Raw genomic sequence first — 20201 nt, forward strand, 5'->3', positions numbered from 1 at the left:
GAGTGTGTGAGTGTGTGAGTGTATGTGCGTGTGTGTGTGTGTATGTGTGTGTATGTGTGAGTGTATGTGTGAGTGTATGTGTGTGTATGTGTGAGTGTATGTGTGTGTATGTGCGTGCGTGCGTGCGTGCGTGCGTGTGTGCGTGTGTGTGTGAGTGTATGTGTGTGTGTGTAAAGTGAGGTCAGTTTGTCTGTATTCGTTAGAGAGGCCGGACTGGCCTCATAAACCTGGTCACACTTGCCGTGTTAACAGTCCCTGTGTTCTCTTATCGACAGTGCACGGACGGCTATGAGTACGACCCCGTCAGACAAGTGTGCAAAGGTATGAGTCACTCACCATCCTCACTTCTGGGGTTTGTGGTGGACGGTTTTCCACAGTGTGATGGAGCCCTGCTGGTGGCATCCCATACAAATGAAAGTAATGTGTGGCCACGTCTTATGAACACATGGTAACAAGATCCCAGTGCGTGGTCACGGCTTAGTAAGGCATGGGAATGAGATCCTAATGCGTTAGGATCTTGTTGTCATACCTTACTAATTCATGGCGATGCATTATTTTTATTTACACAGGAAGTCACCAGTGCTGGTGACGTGTGAAAATGACATCCTATTATGTGGCCACGACTTGGTGTGGGAATGAGATAAGTCAATCTTGGCCATGACTCAGTAATGCGTGGGAACAAGATCATGCCTTAGTAAGTTATGGCCATTCATTAGGATCTTTTCTCATGCCTTACTAAGTAGTGGCCATGCAATACTCTTATTTATACAAGATGTCACCAATGCAATTTCGTAAGGTGTGGGAACAAGATCCGAATGCGTTACCACAGCACATGATGTTGTTCCCACGCCTTAGTTAGTCATGGCCACACATTAGGATCTCATTCCCATGCCTTACTAAATCTTGGGTAGGGCATGGGAACAAGATAGTTAATTCGTGGCCACAATTTATTAACGTGTGGAATGAGATCCTACTGCATGGCCACAACTTAGTAAGGTGTGGAACAAGATTCTAATGTGTTGCCACAGCACGTAAAGTTGTTCTCACACCTTACCAAGTCATGGCCACACATTAGGATTTCATTCCCATTCCTTACTAAATCGTGGTCACGACATAGTTAAGTTTTGGCCACAACTTATTAATGCATGGGAATGTGATCCTAATGCATGGCCACAACTTAAGGTGTGAAACAAGATCCTAACACATTAGGATCTCATTCCCATGCCTTACTAGATCTTGGCCTTGACTTAGTAGGGCATCATCTCCCTGTATTCACTTGACTGGCTGTGGAAACGTCCAGCGCTGCTACTCCTGTCCTCTTCCCGCAGATATTGATGAGTGTGCCATTGTGGCCGACGCCTGCAAAGGGGGCATGAAGTGTGTGAACCACTTCGGCGGCTACCTCTGCCTGCCCCAGAACGCGCAGATCTTCGTGAGCAGTGGCGATGAGCCCTCTCAGCCCGCTGAGCCCAGCGCACCCGCCAACCCTCCCCAGAGCCCGGGCCAGGGCCAGAGCGAGGTTCAGACACATGTTCAGCCAGGCCGGGGTCCGGGTCGCAGGGTGTCGTCTTCTAGGATTCTCCGCTGCACGCCTGGCTTCATCCTGGATGAGCAGAACTACTGCAGAGGTAAGGCCCACGTCGTGCTGTTTGAAAGAAGTGCATCACGTGCAGGGGGAGGTGTGTCACGTGTGCCTCCTGAATTGGTGGAAAGGGATCATCATCACGGCCAGTTCCGCCCACGTCAGAACCTGCAAATGGGGTGTGGTGTCAGATTTCAGTGCTATTTTCCAAGAATGCAGGGTATCGATGTTGTAATGGTGTGCACTGTGTCAGTACTGTAACCTGTAGTCAGTGATGTAACCTGTAGTTGGTACTGTACCTGTGATTTGCAGTAATTAGCTGTAATTAGTATGGTAATCTCTGTTCAGTACTGTAATTGTATCTTACAGCCAGTATTGTACTGTATATTCTAGTCAATTGTGTAACCTGTTGTCATTACTGTAGCTTATCCATGGTATTGCACCTGTAATCTGTAGTCACTTGCCACTCTAGTTAGTACTGTAGGCTGTATTCAGTACTGTAACTGTACCTTACAACCACTATTGCTCTGTAAACTTTAGTCAGCTAGTTAACCTACAGTCTGTACTGTAACCCGTAGTTGGCGTTGTACCTATAATGTACAGTAGGTGTTCTAAACCGTAACCGCTTGTCTGCTGTGTAACCACTAGCCAGTAGTGACACTACAATGTATAGTCAGTATTATGGCCATAATGCATAATCAGTACTCTAAGCTACTGAAACCTGTACTCAGTACTGTTACTGTAACCTATAGTCGGTACTGTAACCTGTATCCAGTACTATATCGGTAGTTTACAGTTAGTAGTGTAACCATAACTTGTTTTCAGGCCTCTAACTTATTGTTAGCTCTGTAACCTGTATCTAGTCTTATTACTGTAACTTAGTCAGTAGTGTGACTGCAACTTATTATCGTACATAATATACATAATATTGTATATTATACTCAGTATTGTAACTTATTCTCAGTATTACAACCTGTGTCCAGTGCTGTAACTGTAACTTACAATGTATTATAAGTACTTTAAATTATTCTCAGAACTGTCATCTGTATCCAGTACTATAACTGCAATTTGCAATCAGTAACGTGACTGTAGCTTACTAACAGTACTCTAAGCGTCAGAACTATAACTTGTATCCAGTACTATAGCTAAGTACTGTAAGTTACATTCAGTAGTATGACTGTAACTTATTATTCGTGCTCTAACTTATTGTCAGAAATAACCTGTATCCTGTATCCAGTACCATAACTGTAGCTTACAGTCAGTAGTGTAACTCTAACCTATCAGTACTGTAATGTGTAGCCAGTACGTTACAGTCAGTACTCTAACTTATTGTCAGTAATGTAAATTAATGACAGTTCTGTAAACTGTATCCAGCGCTTTATATATTTAACTTAGTCAGTAGTGTGACTCTAACTTATCAGTGTTGTAATTGTAGCCAGTACGTTACAGTCAGTACTCTAACCTATTGTCAGTAATGTAAATTAGTGTAAACTGTATCCAGTGCTTTATATATTTAACTTAGTCAGTAGTGTGACTGGAACTTATTAGTACTCTAAAGTGTTGTCAGAACTGCAGCTTGTACCCAGTACTTATTCAACTTATTGTCAGGACCAGTATTACTGTATAGTACTGTAACCAGTACTATAACTGCAACTTAGTCAGTAGTGTAACCATAACTTATTATTCATACTCTGACTCATTGTCAGAATCCAGTATCCAGTGCTGTACCTGTAATTTAGTGTGTCTGTCAGTAGTGTGACTGTCACTTGTACTCTTTCTTATTGCCAGTACTGTTCATTAATGACCGTGCTATAACTGTAGCTTACAGTCAGAAATGTAAGCATACCTTATTATCAGTACTCTCATTTTTTGTCAGTGCTGTATCCTGTATCCAGTACTATTACTGTGAGTCACGGTCAGTAGTGTGACTGTAGTTTAATATCAGTTAACTGTATGTAGGAAATTAAGCCGGTCCTGTGAAAAGCGGTGCTAGCTAATGGATCTCAATGGTAGAGCCCAAAGACTATCACTGCGCAGTGAGGCAGAGTGGAACCTTATTCAGGCTTAGATAGTGCTCACATAACCTGAGAAGACCATCGGAGCTCAAAGCCTTCATTCAGCAGTTCGAAAGAGAGGAGGACAGATAGCCAGACAAGTGAACAACAGAAGGAAGCAGCCGCATTCCCTCAGTGACCCTGCCCGGTGGGGAGTTGTTTATCTGTCATCCTGCTAAGTAGTGAGAGACGACTCTGCCAAGCACATCCGCGGGCACCTACTTAACGCCAGCTTTCACTGCCCTCGTTTGCTTCTGGTCCGATGTTTTTGGCTCGGGTTCAGCATCCGTTGAAAACATGGACGTTACCTTTTGTTTGGGATGTTCACATAACAGACGGGCCTGGACAGTTTTATGACTTTATTCCTCTGCAGAAAAGTCGTTTAATGGCTTTTTATTTCCTTTTTTCCACTGCAGTTCCACTGATTCTCTGTTCTACTTGCGCTGAGTTGCCAGTTCATTTGGTACGCCTACCTTGGACCATTCATCAGCCATTCATTTTAATAGGTACACTTGCAGTAGGTGCCTTGCGATCACTAGTCTCAGCTAATAATATAAACACAACCATGTGGCATGTTTATCACAGTATAGGTCAACTTTCTGGTGGTTTCGATGTAAATCGAGGCGTAAATATATATTTTCAAATAACAGCATTTTAGATGCTTTAGTAAAACTGTTTGTATAGGTTAATAGTGGCTTATTATTCTGGGATGTCATTTCACCCTGAAATATTTATATGTTGTGCAAAACAAAAATTAACTTGGATTAAAAATCCAAACTTTCGCAAGTCGTTGCCTGCTTGAAATACAGTGAGCGGGCATTATTGTGACTGTAACTTATTATCAGTATGCTTAATATCAGGGCTGTAACCTGTATCCAGTACTATAACTCCAATTTACACTCAGTAGTGTAACTGTATCTTACTATCAGTACTCTAATTGTCAGAACTGTAACTTATATCCAGTACCATAACTGTAACTTACAATCAGTAGTGTAACTCGAACTCATCAGTACTGTAATGTGTATCCAGTAAGTTAGTCAGTAGTGTAACTAACTTATCAGTATCCAGTAAGTTAGTCAGTAGTGTAACTTATCAGTACTGTAATGTGTATCCAGTAAGTTAGTCAGTAGTGTAACTTAACTTATCAGTACTGTAATGTGTATCCAGTAAGTTAGTCAGTAGTGTAACTTAACTTATCAGTACTGTAATGTGTATCCAGTAAGTTAGTCAGTAGTGTAACTTAACCTATCAGTACTGTAATGTGTATCCAGTAAGTTAGTCAGTAGTGTAACTTAACTTATCAGTACTGTAATGTGTATCCAGTAAGTTAGTCAGTAGTGTAACTTAACTTATCAGTACTGTAATGTATATCCAGTAAGTTAGTCAGTAGTGTAACTTAACTTATCAGTACTGTAATGTGTATCCAGTAAATTAGTCAGTAGTGTAACTCGAACTCATCAGTACTGTAATGTGTATCCAGTAAGTTAGTCAGTAGTGTAACTTAACTTATCAGTACTGTAATGTGTATCCAGTAAGTTAGTCAGTAGTGTAACTTAACTTATTAGTACTGTAATGTATATGCAGTAAGTTACAGTCAGTAGTGTAACTTAACTTATCAGTACTGTAATGTATATGCAGTAAGTTACAGTCAGTACTCTAACCTATTGTCAGTAATGTAAATTAGTGTAAACTGTATCCAGTGCTTTATATATTTAACTTAGTCAGTAGTGTGACTGGAACTTATTAGTACTCTAAAGTGTTGTCAGAACTGCAGCTTGTACCCAGTACTTATTCAACTTATTGTCAGGACCAGTATTACTGTATAGTACTGTAACCAGTACTATAACTGCAACTTAGTCAGTAGTGTAACCATAACTTATTATTCATACTCTGACTCATTGTGAGAACTGTAACCGGTATCCAGTGCTGTACCTGTAATTTAGTGTGTCTGTCAGTAGTGTGACTGTCACTTGTACTCTTTCTCATTACCAGTACTGTACATTAATGACAGTGACAGTACTATAACTGTAGCTTACAGTCAGAAATGTAAGCATACCTTATTATCAGTACTCTCATTTTTTTGTCAGTGCTGTAACCTGTATCCAGTACTATTACTGTGAGTCACAGTCAGTAATGTGACTGTAAACTATCGTCAGTAATGTAAATAATTGTCAGTACTGTAATGACAGTATTGTAAACTGCATCCACTGACTGATGGCGCACACTTAGTGGGAAAAAAGCACTAGAATTCCCATCTAAGCGTCACGTTAAGGTTGCGCGCCCACAATTTGGATACGTATCCGATCTAAGACCATATGAAAGTGGCTCAAATCGGATTTTAAAAGATCAGATTTGTGTCCACGCAGCTCTGAAAGCGTCAGGTCTGAGTCATATTAGTGCAGATAAGTGTGTTTCTAATGAACTGGCACCTCGCTGAGTACGTTTACATGCACTTAGTCATAGTAACAAGATTTCGGCAGTAATTAGATTTACACATTTACAAGTGTTAATCTGATAACGAGAGCACCTGTGATCTAAACAAGTCTCTCGATAATGGCTTTTATCTGATCTAAGAAATCAGACTAAACTGTGTCCATGATCAATAATATTCAAATAACTGCCCAGATTGGATAATTATTGTGTTATTGGTGTGCATATATGCACGATTAGTCTATATAATGTTCCTCGTGCAGTACTGTGTGAAAGTCAGAGCTTCATTTATTTCATTTCCCGTCAAAACAGCCATTATGTGTGTGTACCTCACCTCCAAAGCTCAGTCTGAGAAGCTGGTTGATGATCAAACCCATTCAGTGGTGCTGAGGTCTGGTCTCTGGGGCGGTCAGTCCATCGTCCAGCTTCTTTGTTTGATGTGTCCGTCTCCTTTTCTCAGTGAGGTTCTTCTCGATCAGCTACACGTCCTTTCAGACCCACAGCACTGAGGTCTCCTCACAGTGGAAGGATGGACAGAAACCCCTGTGGATGTTTTCAGATCTGAAGCAGCTTGATCTTCTCCTCTCTCTCTGAGATCAAAGCTTTCAGTGCTGTTTATCTGATGGGGGCAGTTTTGGGGTATATCAGGTTTTCCAGGTGGTTGTTAGGAGGCCCGATATGTTGTCGGGTTTTAATGATTTTTTGAACTTCCTTCTCTGATCTCCTCAGATATGTAATTGTACCGAATGGTCTCTGACTTTTGGCACAGTATTGTATTGTTTTCTCCCTGAAAGTGTTGTGAGTTGAGATTTGCTTTATGGCGCTCATGCCCTGTACAGCGCTAGTGCTCAGCGTCTCTCTGGAAAAACTGAAGGCATCAAACGTCTTGTGGATGCTGAATCATGCAACACATGATTTGTTCTGACCAATTACACCACGACCAGAGCAAATTACAAAGTAGATGTCAGCACAGTTCCAACAAGAGTGATGATGGATGATATAGCTGGCATGTTCTGCAGCTGCTGTGGTCTGTGGTCGCCCATTTGTGCTTCAGTGGTTTATTTTAGTCATAAGTCAGCACCTCACTGGGCACTGGGGTTCTCTTTAATTACATACAGATGAAGAAGCTTTACAGCGTAATGGCTCGGTGGCACTGCTCACGGTAACGGGGTTAGAACGCGCAGGGGTTGTGTGCGTTTGTGCTTTGAAAAGGGTTTTTGCATCCTTCTGAAGAAGGGTCTGGCGTCGTACTTGGTCCTCTAATGGATCTCAGTAAGCCCAAAGTTGGCCCGATGTCATGATTGAAAGAGTCCAGAAGCTCCCCTTGGGCCGCTGACTTTATTATGGCCCGTTTTACCGCATTAAAGGGCCAGTGTAAACTCCACTTCCATCTCCCACTTCATTACTCAGTGTTATGATGGGGAAACCACCAAAAAATGAACAAGTCTTTTTTTTACTGCTCTGAATGTCAGGCAAGGAATGCACTCTATTAGTGGTGGAAGGGAAACATTGGGTCTGTTTTAAACTAGGGCACGTACTGTTGTTATGCTGCTTAAATGTAAATATGTAACTACATAAGCTCAGCTGTGTAATGAGTTGCCTTTACATTTGATTCACAGCCCGTATCGAGAGGTCCGAGTTGGCCTTTTATCAGTTCAAAGGGCAACAAAAATTGGGCCTCTGCAGTGGTGCAACTGTCTCAGCATCGGCACGACTACTGGACGATTGCGAGGTTAATTCCTCGTGATGCCACAGCCGACTGGAGTCCAACAGAACGTGATTGACCACACTCTCAGCACAGTGCTAGCTAATGTAGGCATCTCTTAGCTGATGCTGGAGAACTGGGAGTTAGTGTTCTCCTCCAAGCGTGTTGAGCCGTCTGATGATATTGTGCTAGCCTTAAGCCTCGCTGGAGCATTCAGATGCCGACTGGCTAAAGCTAAATTGAAAGGGGAAAATTTATCCTGATGAAATATCTTCTTCTCTGCTTACCAGCGCAGACGTGGTATCGATTTTCACGTTTCTAATCTGGAATTTTTTCTGCTTGTTCCACGAATCTTAAGCTATTTTGATCAGATCATGTGCAGAGAACTGTGGGTAACCAAAGGCCTGGAAGGACACATCCGATGCATCCTTAAAATCTCTCCGAACATAGGCTGCATTTCTAGGCCATTTACGAAGGGTCCTTCGCTTTGGAAGGGCCTGCTACGACACAGTGGTTGAGAAATGCGGCCTGGGCTTTGGAACGCCGTTCTTTTGTGTGCTACCTTTTAAAGGTTTTCACTGTTTTCATTCAAATAAAAGCAAGAGAGGTGAATAAAATGATTATTAAACAACGCTAGTTCTTCCCAATTGCTTAGGTCTCAACTAACTAGAAGGAAGTCCCTATAATGGAGAACTTGTAGACGGGTCCCGAACGACAAACAGAGCTGTAATGACTGAGAAAACGGAAGAGGGAAGCTTCCGAACATTGTGAAAGCCTCATACATTAAAGGTATTTACACTGTATAAGTAATTATTCAATAAAACAACAGCAATTATTAAACGATTCCAAACTTTTGAATAGTAGTGTATGTTTAGCATGCTCTTTATTTGAAAAGTAGCTAGAAAAGCTAGAGGTGAGACATCCCCAGCGTTTACATGCATTAATAATCCGATAACTGCCGAAAATCAGATAATGGAGAAACTCCAGGTCTACGTGAGTCAGACAGTTATCAGATTTCAGCTTTACAACCAGCCGATAAACTCACAGAAGAACACGTGACGCAAACGTAACGTAAAACTCAAAACTTCATGCTGCGGCTTTTTATTAAAAACATTGAGCTACTTTACCTGAAAAGACACACACACATCACCTAGAAGATGAAGAATATTTAAACCCTTCATTTCCTCAAGCGGGTATTTGGTTTCTGTGTTTTGCTGCGTTTCGCGGCGACGCTGTTCGCTTATTTCCGGTACCGCCGTCTGTTTTCACTCATGCTCGGACTGAGAGATCCGAAAGAAATCAGAGTAAGAGCTCACAGCACTGAGGAATCCGACTACTGAGCTCAAATCCAGCCTCTTTACCTGATTTCTACACCTTACTCTGATCTAAGAAACCAGAGTGTGCTGATTTCATGACCGCTTGCGTAATCGGAGAAGTGCAGAAATCTGATTATGGTTGGATTATCGAGTGTATGTGAGCACGGCCTGCAATCATAAAATGTTGGCAGTTGCCCAAATGTCTTAAACCTAGAAACAAACAGCTCTTTTTGAGGCGCCTTGATAAACAGATGCTCTACATTCAGTAATATATGAGCTATTTCCATTTCTTAATTGATGCAGGAGGAAGCTTCACGCATTCATTCGCCCAAACATTGAGCTGCTCTTGAGGTAAAGCGCTCCTGCTGGGGTGGGCTGGGTTTGTAAGAGGTGTGGACAGAGGGGTGTACATTCATGCAAAGGAAACAGTAACTGGTGTGAGTTACTGGCGTGTCAGAAGTGTTTATCCTGAACCGTTAAGCAAGGCTCTTTCCTCCCATCTGACTTTATGGGGGCTGTAAAGCAGGAATGGATCTTAGGTAGACAAACCACATGGGGTCGTAAGGCCTAATTATCAGGAGAACATGAATAGATGGTTATGTGTGTTTGGCAGGCAGCGTGGGTTGCCTTGGAAATCTGAACACCAAATACCAAAGTGGCAGCTTATTGAGCCCTGAACACCTGTGTTTGTCTAGATTAGCAGCATTAAATGGTGCCCGAGGCGCCAGAATGTAAATGATGCGCCATTTAAGGTGGGACAATTCAAACAAGAGACCACAGAAAATGTGTAACTACATTTGCTAGAATTTGAAACCATGATATAAAATGAGTGATATTATAGAAGTATAGCACAGTCAGGATTATATTTGACATGAAATGACACTATAAACATAAAGACGTAGTACAGTGGCTAACGGGGGCCATGGGCTTGAGGTTAGGGAACCGGCTTCCAGTCACCGGTTTGATTCCCAGAGCCGATAGTACATGACTGAGGTGTCCTTGAGCAAGACACCTAACCCCCCAACCCCAAGTGCTCCGGGCAAGTGTGCTCACTGCCCCCTAGTGTATGTGGTGTTTCAGTGTACGGATGGGTGAAATCCCCCCGTTGTGGGGCTGATAAGGGTCACTAATCTGATCTAATGCTGCAGCCAGACAAGGCTATTATCATGAACTTGAACAGTGCTGTGTGTAATAGTGTTTATCTATGTAAATATAGCATTGAAATATTTTCATGCGTTCATTTAGTTATGATTTTCAAGCCGTCACATTCAGAAGGCACCATAGCTGGACCAGCCGAAGTGGATTGTGCCTTAGTGAGTCAACAGAGAGCCTTGTCTTTGATTTCTCTGGGAATTTGTCTTAATCAGGGGCGTGTTGCCTTTGGAGGGACTTTCTCGTCTGCTATTAGTGCTTAACAGGCTTTATATTGTGCTTACTGTGCTCCGGCGTCAGACTCCCACTCTGTTAGTCCTCACAAATTCATTAATAAAGAAACCTCAGGATATCAAATAGTGCTTATGCCATGCTTACTCGCCATTCTTGGGTGGGAGCAGAGCTGGTTTGGGTCATTGTACACCTACAGAGTGATCCCACAGGCTTAACGTGAGAAGTGGACGCATCTGGGCAAAAGTCAGGAGAATTCCTGGTGGGCCGGTCGTCTGAATCTCTTTGCAACTCCAAATTGGGAACTCCACAGGAGAAGGAAAAACCTACTATACTTTTAATGTAAGTCAATGGAACCGGGCGTCATTCGGGCCGTTTGTTTTTGTCCGTTCATCGTGAAATTTACACACAATTTAAAGAGCAACAAGCATTTTCACGTTATACCAAAAACTGGAAAACCGACGTGTTTCTGTGGAAATCACCATGTAATGTTAGCACCAAGCACGCTGGCCAGTGACAATCTCCCTAGTAACTTTAGAGGAGAAGGCAAGGTTTTTTTTTCCTAAATGGTTTTGGAGCATTTCTCTTGGTCCATTCATCATGAAATTGGCTGACAGTGTAAAGGACAGTGGCCGTGACCAAATGACATAAAGATGAAAATCAGTAAATTCTTTACTTTGTTTCGCGGTTTTCCAGTGAAATCCTTCAAAAATATTTAACCAAAAGTCTCGGTTTTCCAAGCTATTCACCTCTTTTTACAAACCTTTCCGAATATTTGGATGATTTTGGATACGCCGCAGACACGTACACTATGCTGTAATATACAATATAATATATACTCATCTAGTTCTGGATGTGTATCTATGATCTGAGTAATTCAAGATTAAATCAGTCCCCGCCCCTCAAGTTCGGCCACCCTCGGCTGCAGATTTTTTACGTTACATTTACGGCATTTGGCTGACGCTCTTATCCAGAGCGACTTACAATCTGATCAGTTTTTACACAGGGAGGCCAAGGCGGTGTTGGGAGTCTTGCCCAAGGACTCTTATTGGTGTAGTGTAGGGTGGTTACCCAGGTGGGGATTGAACCCCAGTCTACAGTGTAGAAGGCAAAGGTGTTACCCACTACACTGACCAACCACTATTGAGGTTAACCACAGATTGTGCTCAGCTGATGTCTGATAGTGAAAAGTCTGGCTAATCTAATTTGAATGCAGTGATTAACGGATCCAAACGTTGGCCTTGTCATCAGGAGTCAAAGTCCAAGAGAGGACAGTTGTCCTCGCTCTGTCTGGGTGGGTAGGATGGCCCCCCTCTCCCTCCATCGAGCCAGCACAGGCGTCTATTAGCTGACGTGGTCCGTGTTCTCCGAGCGCGCTCTTGTCCGGTGATGTTGTGCCAGCAGCGATTCGAGAAGATGCGGTGGTGCTTCTCAGGTCTCGGAGGGAGCCTGAGGTTTTTTTTTCGTCTGTTATAAAAAACATGAACTGAAACAACCAACGTGACATGAGAGCGACGGTACGGGAACTGGACTGGAAAGTGGAGCTGATGAACCCGAAGCATGTTCCTAGTAGTTGTTTTCTTTGGTCAGATGACAGAAGCGATAGCCATCCACGCCTCTCCCTCTCTCCCTCCCTCTCTCTCACACAGTTCATTCAAAAACGGGTGCCAAATAGGGTTTTTAGGAGCGACTATGTAGAAGAACCTCCTAAAGAACCTGTGAATATCAAGAAGTGCAATTGCTGAAGTTCGAGAGCTGCGATTTTAGTGACACGTTACATTTTCACAGGTTTTCAGTGGAGAAATGGAACCTAGTAACGCTGAGCTCGTGAACTGGAGGTGGTGGAGACGTGGATGTGCTGGTCGTCTTGGTGAAAAAAGGCCTGGATCTTAATTTCAAGAAAGTAATTGCATTTAATCGCTTTTGGACAATTAGTTACAATTAGATACTTATTCCAAATCATTCAGCCCGGCGTCCAATGCATGGTTCTTTAAGGAACCGAATGAGAAGTGAAGAGTAGAAGTTCAGAGAACCTCCTTGTAATGTAAATGTTCTGTACCTTTTCAAGGTTGTTCTGTGGACTGGACTCCCATATATTTAAGAGTGCGCTGTGTGTGGTGGGTCCTGCATGTAGAAGCTATAGCAAACCTACTTGCTCTTTCCGCGACCTGCTGGCAAAAGGCCATCAGAGATGCATATAAACGGCCTCCTGTTACACATGCGGTCATTCTCCTTTTCCTTCCAGGGTGAGGTCAACCTCCTCTTGGGGACTGGACGTTATTTTTCAGAGCCTGAATCAATCAGTGCCACTGATGGACGGAACTTTTCATCGTATTTATTTACCAGAAGCCCCCAGACTGGCACTACGTACTGTCATCTGTTTATGGATGGAAACGAGAGAAAATGTTTGTTCCGTCGGCTCTACGGTCTTTATGTATGGAGCAGTCTGAGAGCCTGTCTGCTTCGGCGGTCTTCAGGGGTCTAAAGGCATATAGTTGCGATGCGCTTTCATGCATGGCGGGCACAAGAAGTCACTCTTTCACTCTTCTTTGAAGGGGAATTCCATCCACTTTTTCCAAAATTTCTGGATAATCGATCATCTAAATCATTAATGATGTAAACAGAGTCAAGTGTTTTTACGTGAAACGCACTCTTCTGGAGAACTGTTCACAGCGGTGGTGATGGGATCCAGACATCCTCCTCACAGGAAGCTAAAACAGGAAAAAGGTTATGTATATGTTGCCTATATTCCAGATAAAAGCTCAACCTATTTGTGTAGGTGCACTGGTGGTTTTGGGCAGCCGTACTGGTTGATATCATGACCATTGATTCCTATCAAGAGGAAATCAGGGTTCATACAATGCACCGTTTCACACCAAACCACTCGGGGTGACTTTGTTTACAAGGAAATTCAATCAACTATTGACTTCTGCTTTGTCACAGTGGAATTAAACCAGGTTTAAGTGTAAGAGTTGGACAAATTTTGTCATATTATGATTGTACTTAATTTAAAGTGTTCATTATTTGGCTTGTAATATACTGAAAAACACTAGTGAACCTGACTGGCCTGCATTATTTTGACCAAAATGATTTCGTTTGCCTCACGGTAAGAAGGGTCTGGGTTCGATTCCCCGGCCGGGTAACCAGGGTCCCCTCTGTGTGGAGTTTGCATGTTCTCCTTGTGTCTGCATGGGTTTCCTCCTGCAGTCCAAAGACATGCAGTCAGGCCAACTGGAGATGCTAAATTACCCCTAAGTGTGAGTGTGTATGACTGTCTGTATAGCTATCTGCCCTGTGATGGACATGGGGTCTATCCAGGATGTTTCCGGCCTTATGCCCAGCGCTGGGATCATCACCTCCCATCACCTCCCAAACCCACAAGGATAAGCAGCTTAGATAAAATATGTACGCTCGGATTTGTGGCTCAATGCATTCAGACACCCTTATGATGATTTATTTATACAATACATTATATTATATTCAAATATAGGTGCACTTTCCACTGCGTCCACTCACTGTCCACTCTATTAGACACTCCTACCTTGTCGGTCCACATTGTAGATGTAAAGTCAGAGACGACAGCTCATCTGCTGCTGCACGGTTTGCGTTGGTCATCCTCTAGTCCTTCATCGGTGAGTGTTTTTAACAGAGGTGTGCAGCACTGCTGTGTCTGATCCACTCGCACCAGCACAACACGTACTACATCAGTGGCTCTGCAGTGCTGAGAATGTGGGGGTCCTGACCGCTGAAGAACAGGGTAACAGAGTATCAGAGAAACAGTTGGGACTACAGTCTGTAATCGTAGAACTAAAAAGTGATTCTGTATGGTCAGTGGAGCTGATTCACCAGCGTACCTCTAGAGGGTCAGTCCTACAGTGTTTCTCTGGTCAGCCCATGGACTGGCTCTCAGCTTATTACATAAGTGTTTAAGCTTCCAGAGGAATGTGTCGTGCAGCCACAGTGACACTTATCAGGCAGCTCTAATGTCACTCAGACTTGTCGTCAGCTTGTTCTTTGGCATTTCTCCTCCGTGTTTCCTTGTGCCGAAACAGCGCTATGTCCAGGTCGTCCAAGCCTGAGGTTTCTCTGCTTGCAGTTTTGGCCTGGACTTCTCCCGTGCAGAATAATTTTTCAGTGACGCTCGACTTTTCTCGTCTCCGAGGCCCAAAAACGATCCTCGGCGAACGCCTTCGAAAGACCATTTAGCTCACTGTTGTGTTTGTGCCATGACAAACACAAATTAGCGCTACTCGAGCACAAAACTACCACACTGTGTTCTCAGCAGAGACGCTGTGCTCATGAACAACTGCTTCTGGAATGCTGGAGGATGATTTTTTTATTTATTTTTTTTTTCCACTCGCACATTATGATGGGAGAAATGACTCACCTCGAAGATAAGCATCAGATCAATTCATAATCTCTAAGAATGTTGCGGTCATGAGCAGAAACAGATTGCAACCACGAGTAATATTGTGGGTAAATGTCAGGCATCTCAAAGCTGCGATGAAAAACAAGCTCCTCTGTCGCACTGATTTGCAGCGAAACCATCTCATGTAGGAACTTTCTGTGAGGAGCCTTTAGGGGGGGACGTCTGGTTCCTATCACCACCACTGTGAACAGCTCTGACTGTGGTAAGTTTCACACCAAACTGCTCTGAACGACATCTTAATGACTTATTTTTGAACAAATATTGAAAAAAGTGCATTATATGATCGTCATCAGAAAGGGGGGGTGGGCTGCTACACTCGAAGCTTGAAGTCTATTTTTTCCGCTTGCCATGAGCTACATGCCTCTGCAAAACACATGCAAAATACCCGTGACTGGTTATTTCCCGCTAACGCAGTAGTGATCATTATTCAATAATGGTCAATAGTGGTCAAATAAATATGCTAACCTGCTAAGCTACTTAACAACAGTCGCCATTTCCATCCCCCAGAGCCCACAGCACATGATTGAGGTGTCCTTGAGCAAGACGCCTAACCCCCAACTGCTCCCCGGGCGCTGCGGATTGAGCTGCCCACCTCTCCGGGCAAGTGTGCTCACTGCCCCCTAGTGTGTGTGTGTGTGTGTGTGTGTGTGTGTGTGTGTGTGTGTGTGTGTGTGTGTGTGTGTGTGTGTGTGCTCACTAGTGTGTATGTGGTGTTTTGCACGGATGGGTTAAATGCGGAGGTGAAATTTCCCCGTTGTGGGACTGATAAGGGTCACATAATCTTAATTTCCCAGCTCTCCGGTCTTATTATGTAATGTAATAGTGCAAATGTCATTCATTCTTTTATCATAGAACACTACTGCATCTTTGCACTCACTGCACTGTTACTGTACTTTATGTCCTAGTATTACTGCACTATTCATATTATCACGGATCAATACTGTACAAGTTTTTACTCTGCATACTTATCATTTACATATGCTGCCCTCACAGTACATTACACCTACACTGGCATTCTCCATACTCACTCTGTATATTATGTATATAATATCCCTTTAGACCTCCACTTGAGTAAAAGTACTAAAGTACTTACCTTCAAATGTACTTAAGTATAAAGTAAAAGTACTAAAAGAGTAATTCTGGCTCTGATCTGGTCCTGTTATCACTGGCTTCATGAACTCATTTCAGGTGAAAGTCCTCCAGCGTCTCTGGAGTAATCTAACCTATTGTACATGTTGATTGAAAGGACGGTAATAATGCGTAAAAATGGACAGAAAGAGCTCTGTGACCAATTTATGTCCCATTATTCTAGTTTGTCTCGGGGACAAATAGCGTCTACATTTGGGAAGCCCTGCTCTGAGGAACTAGTGTTTTTTCAATGTTGTAGCTCTAAAGAACCACGTATTAAGTGCGGCTTGGTTAGAGAGCAACGTTGAGTCCGTGTGGTGTGTCCCAAAAAAAGTGAGCTACTTGTCTGAGGAAATTCCTTCAGATCAGATGTCATCAGTGTTTATTTCTCAGAAATGTTCGTTTTGAAAGTATTGTTTATCAAAGAGCGGATGCTGATAGGAGTAAGCTGGTAACACTTTCCATGCACGGCAGAAGGCCTTATCATGCGGCGATGACCACACGGACCGTCAGTGAGGTCCGTTTCTAGCTCGGAGGATATAATGTAGTTCAGGCGATAATAACAGTACCGTAATAAAATATGGACGTTATCAACCCCCTATTAAACCGCTGGCTCTGTGTTTTGTCCTACCTGCACTTCAGCACGGCGTATTTGGCCTGTTACTCGGCATTCAGCCTGGCCCCAGCGACGGTGGAAAGAAAAAGACTGAGGAGTTGAATGAGGCTCTGCACTTAAGTGTGCGATGTTGTTGTTATTATTGGGCAGTGTTTGCTGGACTCCAGCTGCTTCCTGCCCCTCTATGTGAGGAATTGTTGATCTTTCTGTTCTCCGTGCGATGCCAGAATCATCTGGCCAACCAAACCAACAGATTTGGCACCGTGTCAGAAGAACCATCCGGCATGCCCTCCTCGCTCAGGAAGGACCTCAGCGCTGAAAGGGATTGAGCTGAAGGGCCCGTACTTGCTGAAGCGACGTTGGTGCACAGTGGTGCAGGACTAAGTGGTGTTGTTTTGCATTAGAAAAGCTCATTCCGTCAGCTTCTTGTTAGCCCGGCGTACAGTTTAGCTGAATTTTGCATGTCTTCAGCAGACAGATCGGAAAGTCGAATGTGGTTTTGTGATCTACTGTTAGGACCTGTCTTTACATGAAATGTGAGTAGAAAGCTGCCTTGGAACAGTTTGCACAGGTCCGCATTACAGAAACACTCATGTTCGTGGGATAAACATGCAAGTTCATTATCTTATATACAGTCATAAACAAACGTGTGAACGCCCTTAGTCAGATTTTGTTTTCACAGAGTGAAAATTGTGTATATATACATGGAAGAAAACCTTGTATCTCCAAAATAGTAACTTTACAGGAGAAGGAAAAAAACCTACTTTACTCTCAATGTAAGTCAAGGGAACCGGAATTTTTCCCGTGTCATTTTGGGTCATTTATTTTAGGCCATTCATCATCAAATTTACAAACAATGGAAAGAGTATTTATTCTTTATGTGTATTTATTTATTTATTTATTTATTTATTTATGCATTTCTTGTTTTTTTGCAAATATTCACTCATTCTGAATTTGATGTTTTATATATATAAAACATGCTCTAAATGTTTTTCTCATAAGTAACGTACAGCAAATAAACAGTAATAGTACGTTAAAAATGTACAGGGCAAAAATTTCATTTGTCCACATGGGCAACCAAACCTTTGCATATGACTGTAATCCTCACTTGCCCACCATGTCCGAAGTCCTTTCTTTTAACCCCTTAAATGGCCAGGGCCCACCGACAGGCCCCGGGTTTGATTACATACTTCAATAACCTAAAAACATCTCAAACAGCCAGTTTGCATTGAAGCCCACTGCAGTGAAGTGTGTGGCTGTTTATTAGGAGAAATAGCGTGGCAGGGAAGCAAGATGTTTAAACTGGAACTTGCATTATATTCCTAACATTTTTTACGTTACTAAAACGTCCAGTTTGTTTTTTTTTTTCTGTATCCATTTTTTTTTTGCATCTCAACTGTGTGTGTATTGTTGGTTGCTTAGTAACAGACAATGAATGAATTCATCTCGATTTAGGATTTTCTAACAGGACATAAGCTGTAGTGAGCTAAGATAAAGGCTCCTGAGTCAGAATTGAATATATACAGTATATTACCTCCTAAAATCAATGGGAAGCCCGATTCACCCGATTTAGCATAGCTCATAACATATTTTTACCTGGAAAAACAATCATGCAAGTAAATAGTTCAGTGATGCGTTAAGTTCAATTAAACAGAGTAGCTGGAATCAAATCAGCTTAGGTAACAGTATTCGCAGTGTGTGGAAGAATGGAGGGATGGCAGAGGAACGAATGAAAGGAAAAGGTACATAATGATTACAAAATGGGGAAAACCAGCAAATGCAGTTGGATATTCAGCAGTTACGTTATGCACTCCTCGATCAGTTTCTGCAAAATGCACCTAAAAATATGACCTGTTAAAAGACGGTTCTTCAAGGGCTCTTTAGTAAAGTCAGTGGTTCTGTTTAGAACCTTGAGCTCTGTAGTTCTGAGCTATTTCATGCTTAAATGCTTCTTTGTTTTGAAAATGGTTCTGTCCAGCACTAAAATGGTTCTTCTATTGTTAAAAGCTCCACAGAACCCTTTTTGATACTATATCACCGTTGTTGAAACAAAACCTCGTATCTCTAAAATTGTAACTTTACAGGAGGAGGAAAAACCCTACTTTACTATTAATGGAAGTCAATGGAACCAGACTTTTTTTCTGGGTGATTTTGGGCCGTTTCTTTTGGTCCATTCTTGATGAAATTTACACACAATGTGCAGAACAGCAGCCTTTTCAAACTATGTCAAAAACTGAAAAACGACAAAAATGGAGATTCGAGGTTTTATTCCGACGGCAGCGATTTGCAACGCATTCTCTGTCGGTGTGAGGAACCATTTCACCATGCATTTAAGCAGGAAACGGTTCTATATAGGCCTCAGGGTTCTAAATAGAACCATTCCCTTTCTGAAAGAACCCTTAAAGAGAACCATGGGACAGTGTGGATGGATGCAGCACTGCGCTTTCGGAACCACACAGGCACACATTCAGGTGGGATCTCAGATCATTAACATCTTTAGCTCATCGTGGATGTCAGAGCCATTTGTTCATACGCTTTCTTGCTCAGAATGACAGCTGATGGCAAAAATCTCTTCAGAGCCTCTCTTTCAGCCTTTGTTAAATCCTTTCCTTCTCGTGTCCAGAACAGTACATTCCCTCCGCCCTCAGAGCGTGAACGGCTTCGCCGGAGGTCCTCCTAACCTTTTCTCTGGCACTGCTCTGACAGCTCTGATATCTATTGCGTCAGAGTCGGCAGGTCTGGATTCCTCCTTCTGTTTCTCGGTGTTAGCGGATGGGCCGTGTTATTACGAGCCTGCAGTGTGCCCTGGGTTGCCGCAAATTCCTGGGTGTGGTTGAGCAGATGCTGACCCCTCCAGTGGCTCAGAGTTACGCCTTAGATCTGTCTGTCTCATATGACGGTTGCGCAACGCTCTCTCCCCAGCTGGCATCTGATCGGCACCAGAAAGACATTTTTCTAAACCTTGTTGTCTAACAAATGTGACTTGAATATTTATCTAACAGAAACAAGACTCTGGAACTCGGAACAAAAATGCGGGTGTGATCTCGCACCTTTGAAGACGCGGCCAATAAAATCGGCACCAATCAAGAAAGCGAACAGATCAGCTAATGACTCTCAGATGGAGCTCTTGCGTGACGCTTATCTGTCTTCCTAAACACGCAAATGAAAGTGATTCGGTTGACAGAAGGCATGTATCGCGCTGACTGGTGAAGCATCAAAGCATCCGTAGCTTCTGCTGCCCGGGAAGAAGGTCAGCTGAGTGTGGATCATTTGGAAAGCTAATTCTTCTCATCTGAGAGATTCAGTTCTACAGTGAGTCCAAATAAATTCCGGTTTCCAGAAGGAAATAGATCAGAGCTGTTTGGCTTCACTTGGGCCTTTTCCTACATTCTAGAACTGGGGACCTTCCAGGCCAAAGTCCTGTGGAGATCAGCGTTTACCCTCATCTAATGCTCTGAATTCGTTCATGGGGGCCTGGCTGATTAGCTAATGAACTGAATCAGGTGAGTTTAATGAGGCAGTGTGCTGAAGTCTGCAGTGTTTTGGCCCACGAGGACT

General features: G+C 43.0%; 1 protein-coding gene across 3 annotated transcripts in view; it reads left to right on the top strand.

Moving 5' to 3' along the window:
* Positions 1-20201, top strand: part of efemp1 (EGF containing fibulin extracellular matrix protein 1) — a 64311-nt gene that overhangs the window by 10050 nt on the left and 34060 nt on the right. For all 3 annotated transcript variants that reach the window (XM_037533088.1, XM_017715245.2, XM_017715247.2), the window contains 2 exons: positions 276-321; positions 1329-1628. In XM_037533088.1, the coding sequence (XP_037388985.1) occupies positions 276-321; positions 1329-1628 (346 nt within the window). The remainder of the gene's footprint in view (positions 1-275; positions 322-1328; positions 1629-20201) is intronic.

Source organism: Pygocentrus nattereri, chromosome 22 (assembly GCF_015220715.1).
Source record: "Pygocentrus nattereri isolate fPygNat1 chromosome 22, fPygNat1.pri, whole genome shotgun sequence".
Lineage (NCBI taxonomy): Eukaryota > Metazoa > Chordata > Actinopteri > Characiformes > Serrasalmidae > Pygocentrus > Pygocentrus nattereri.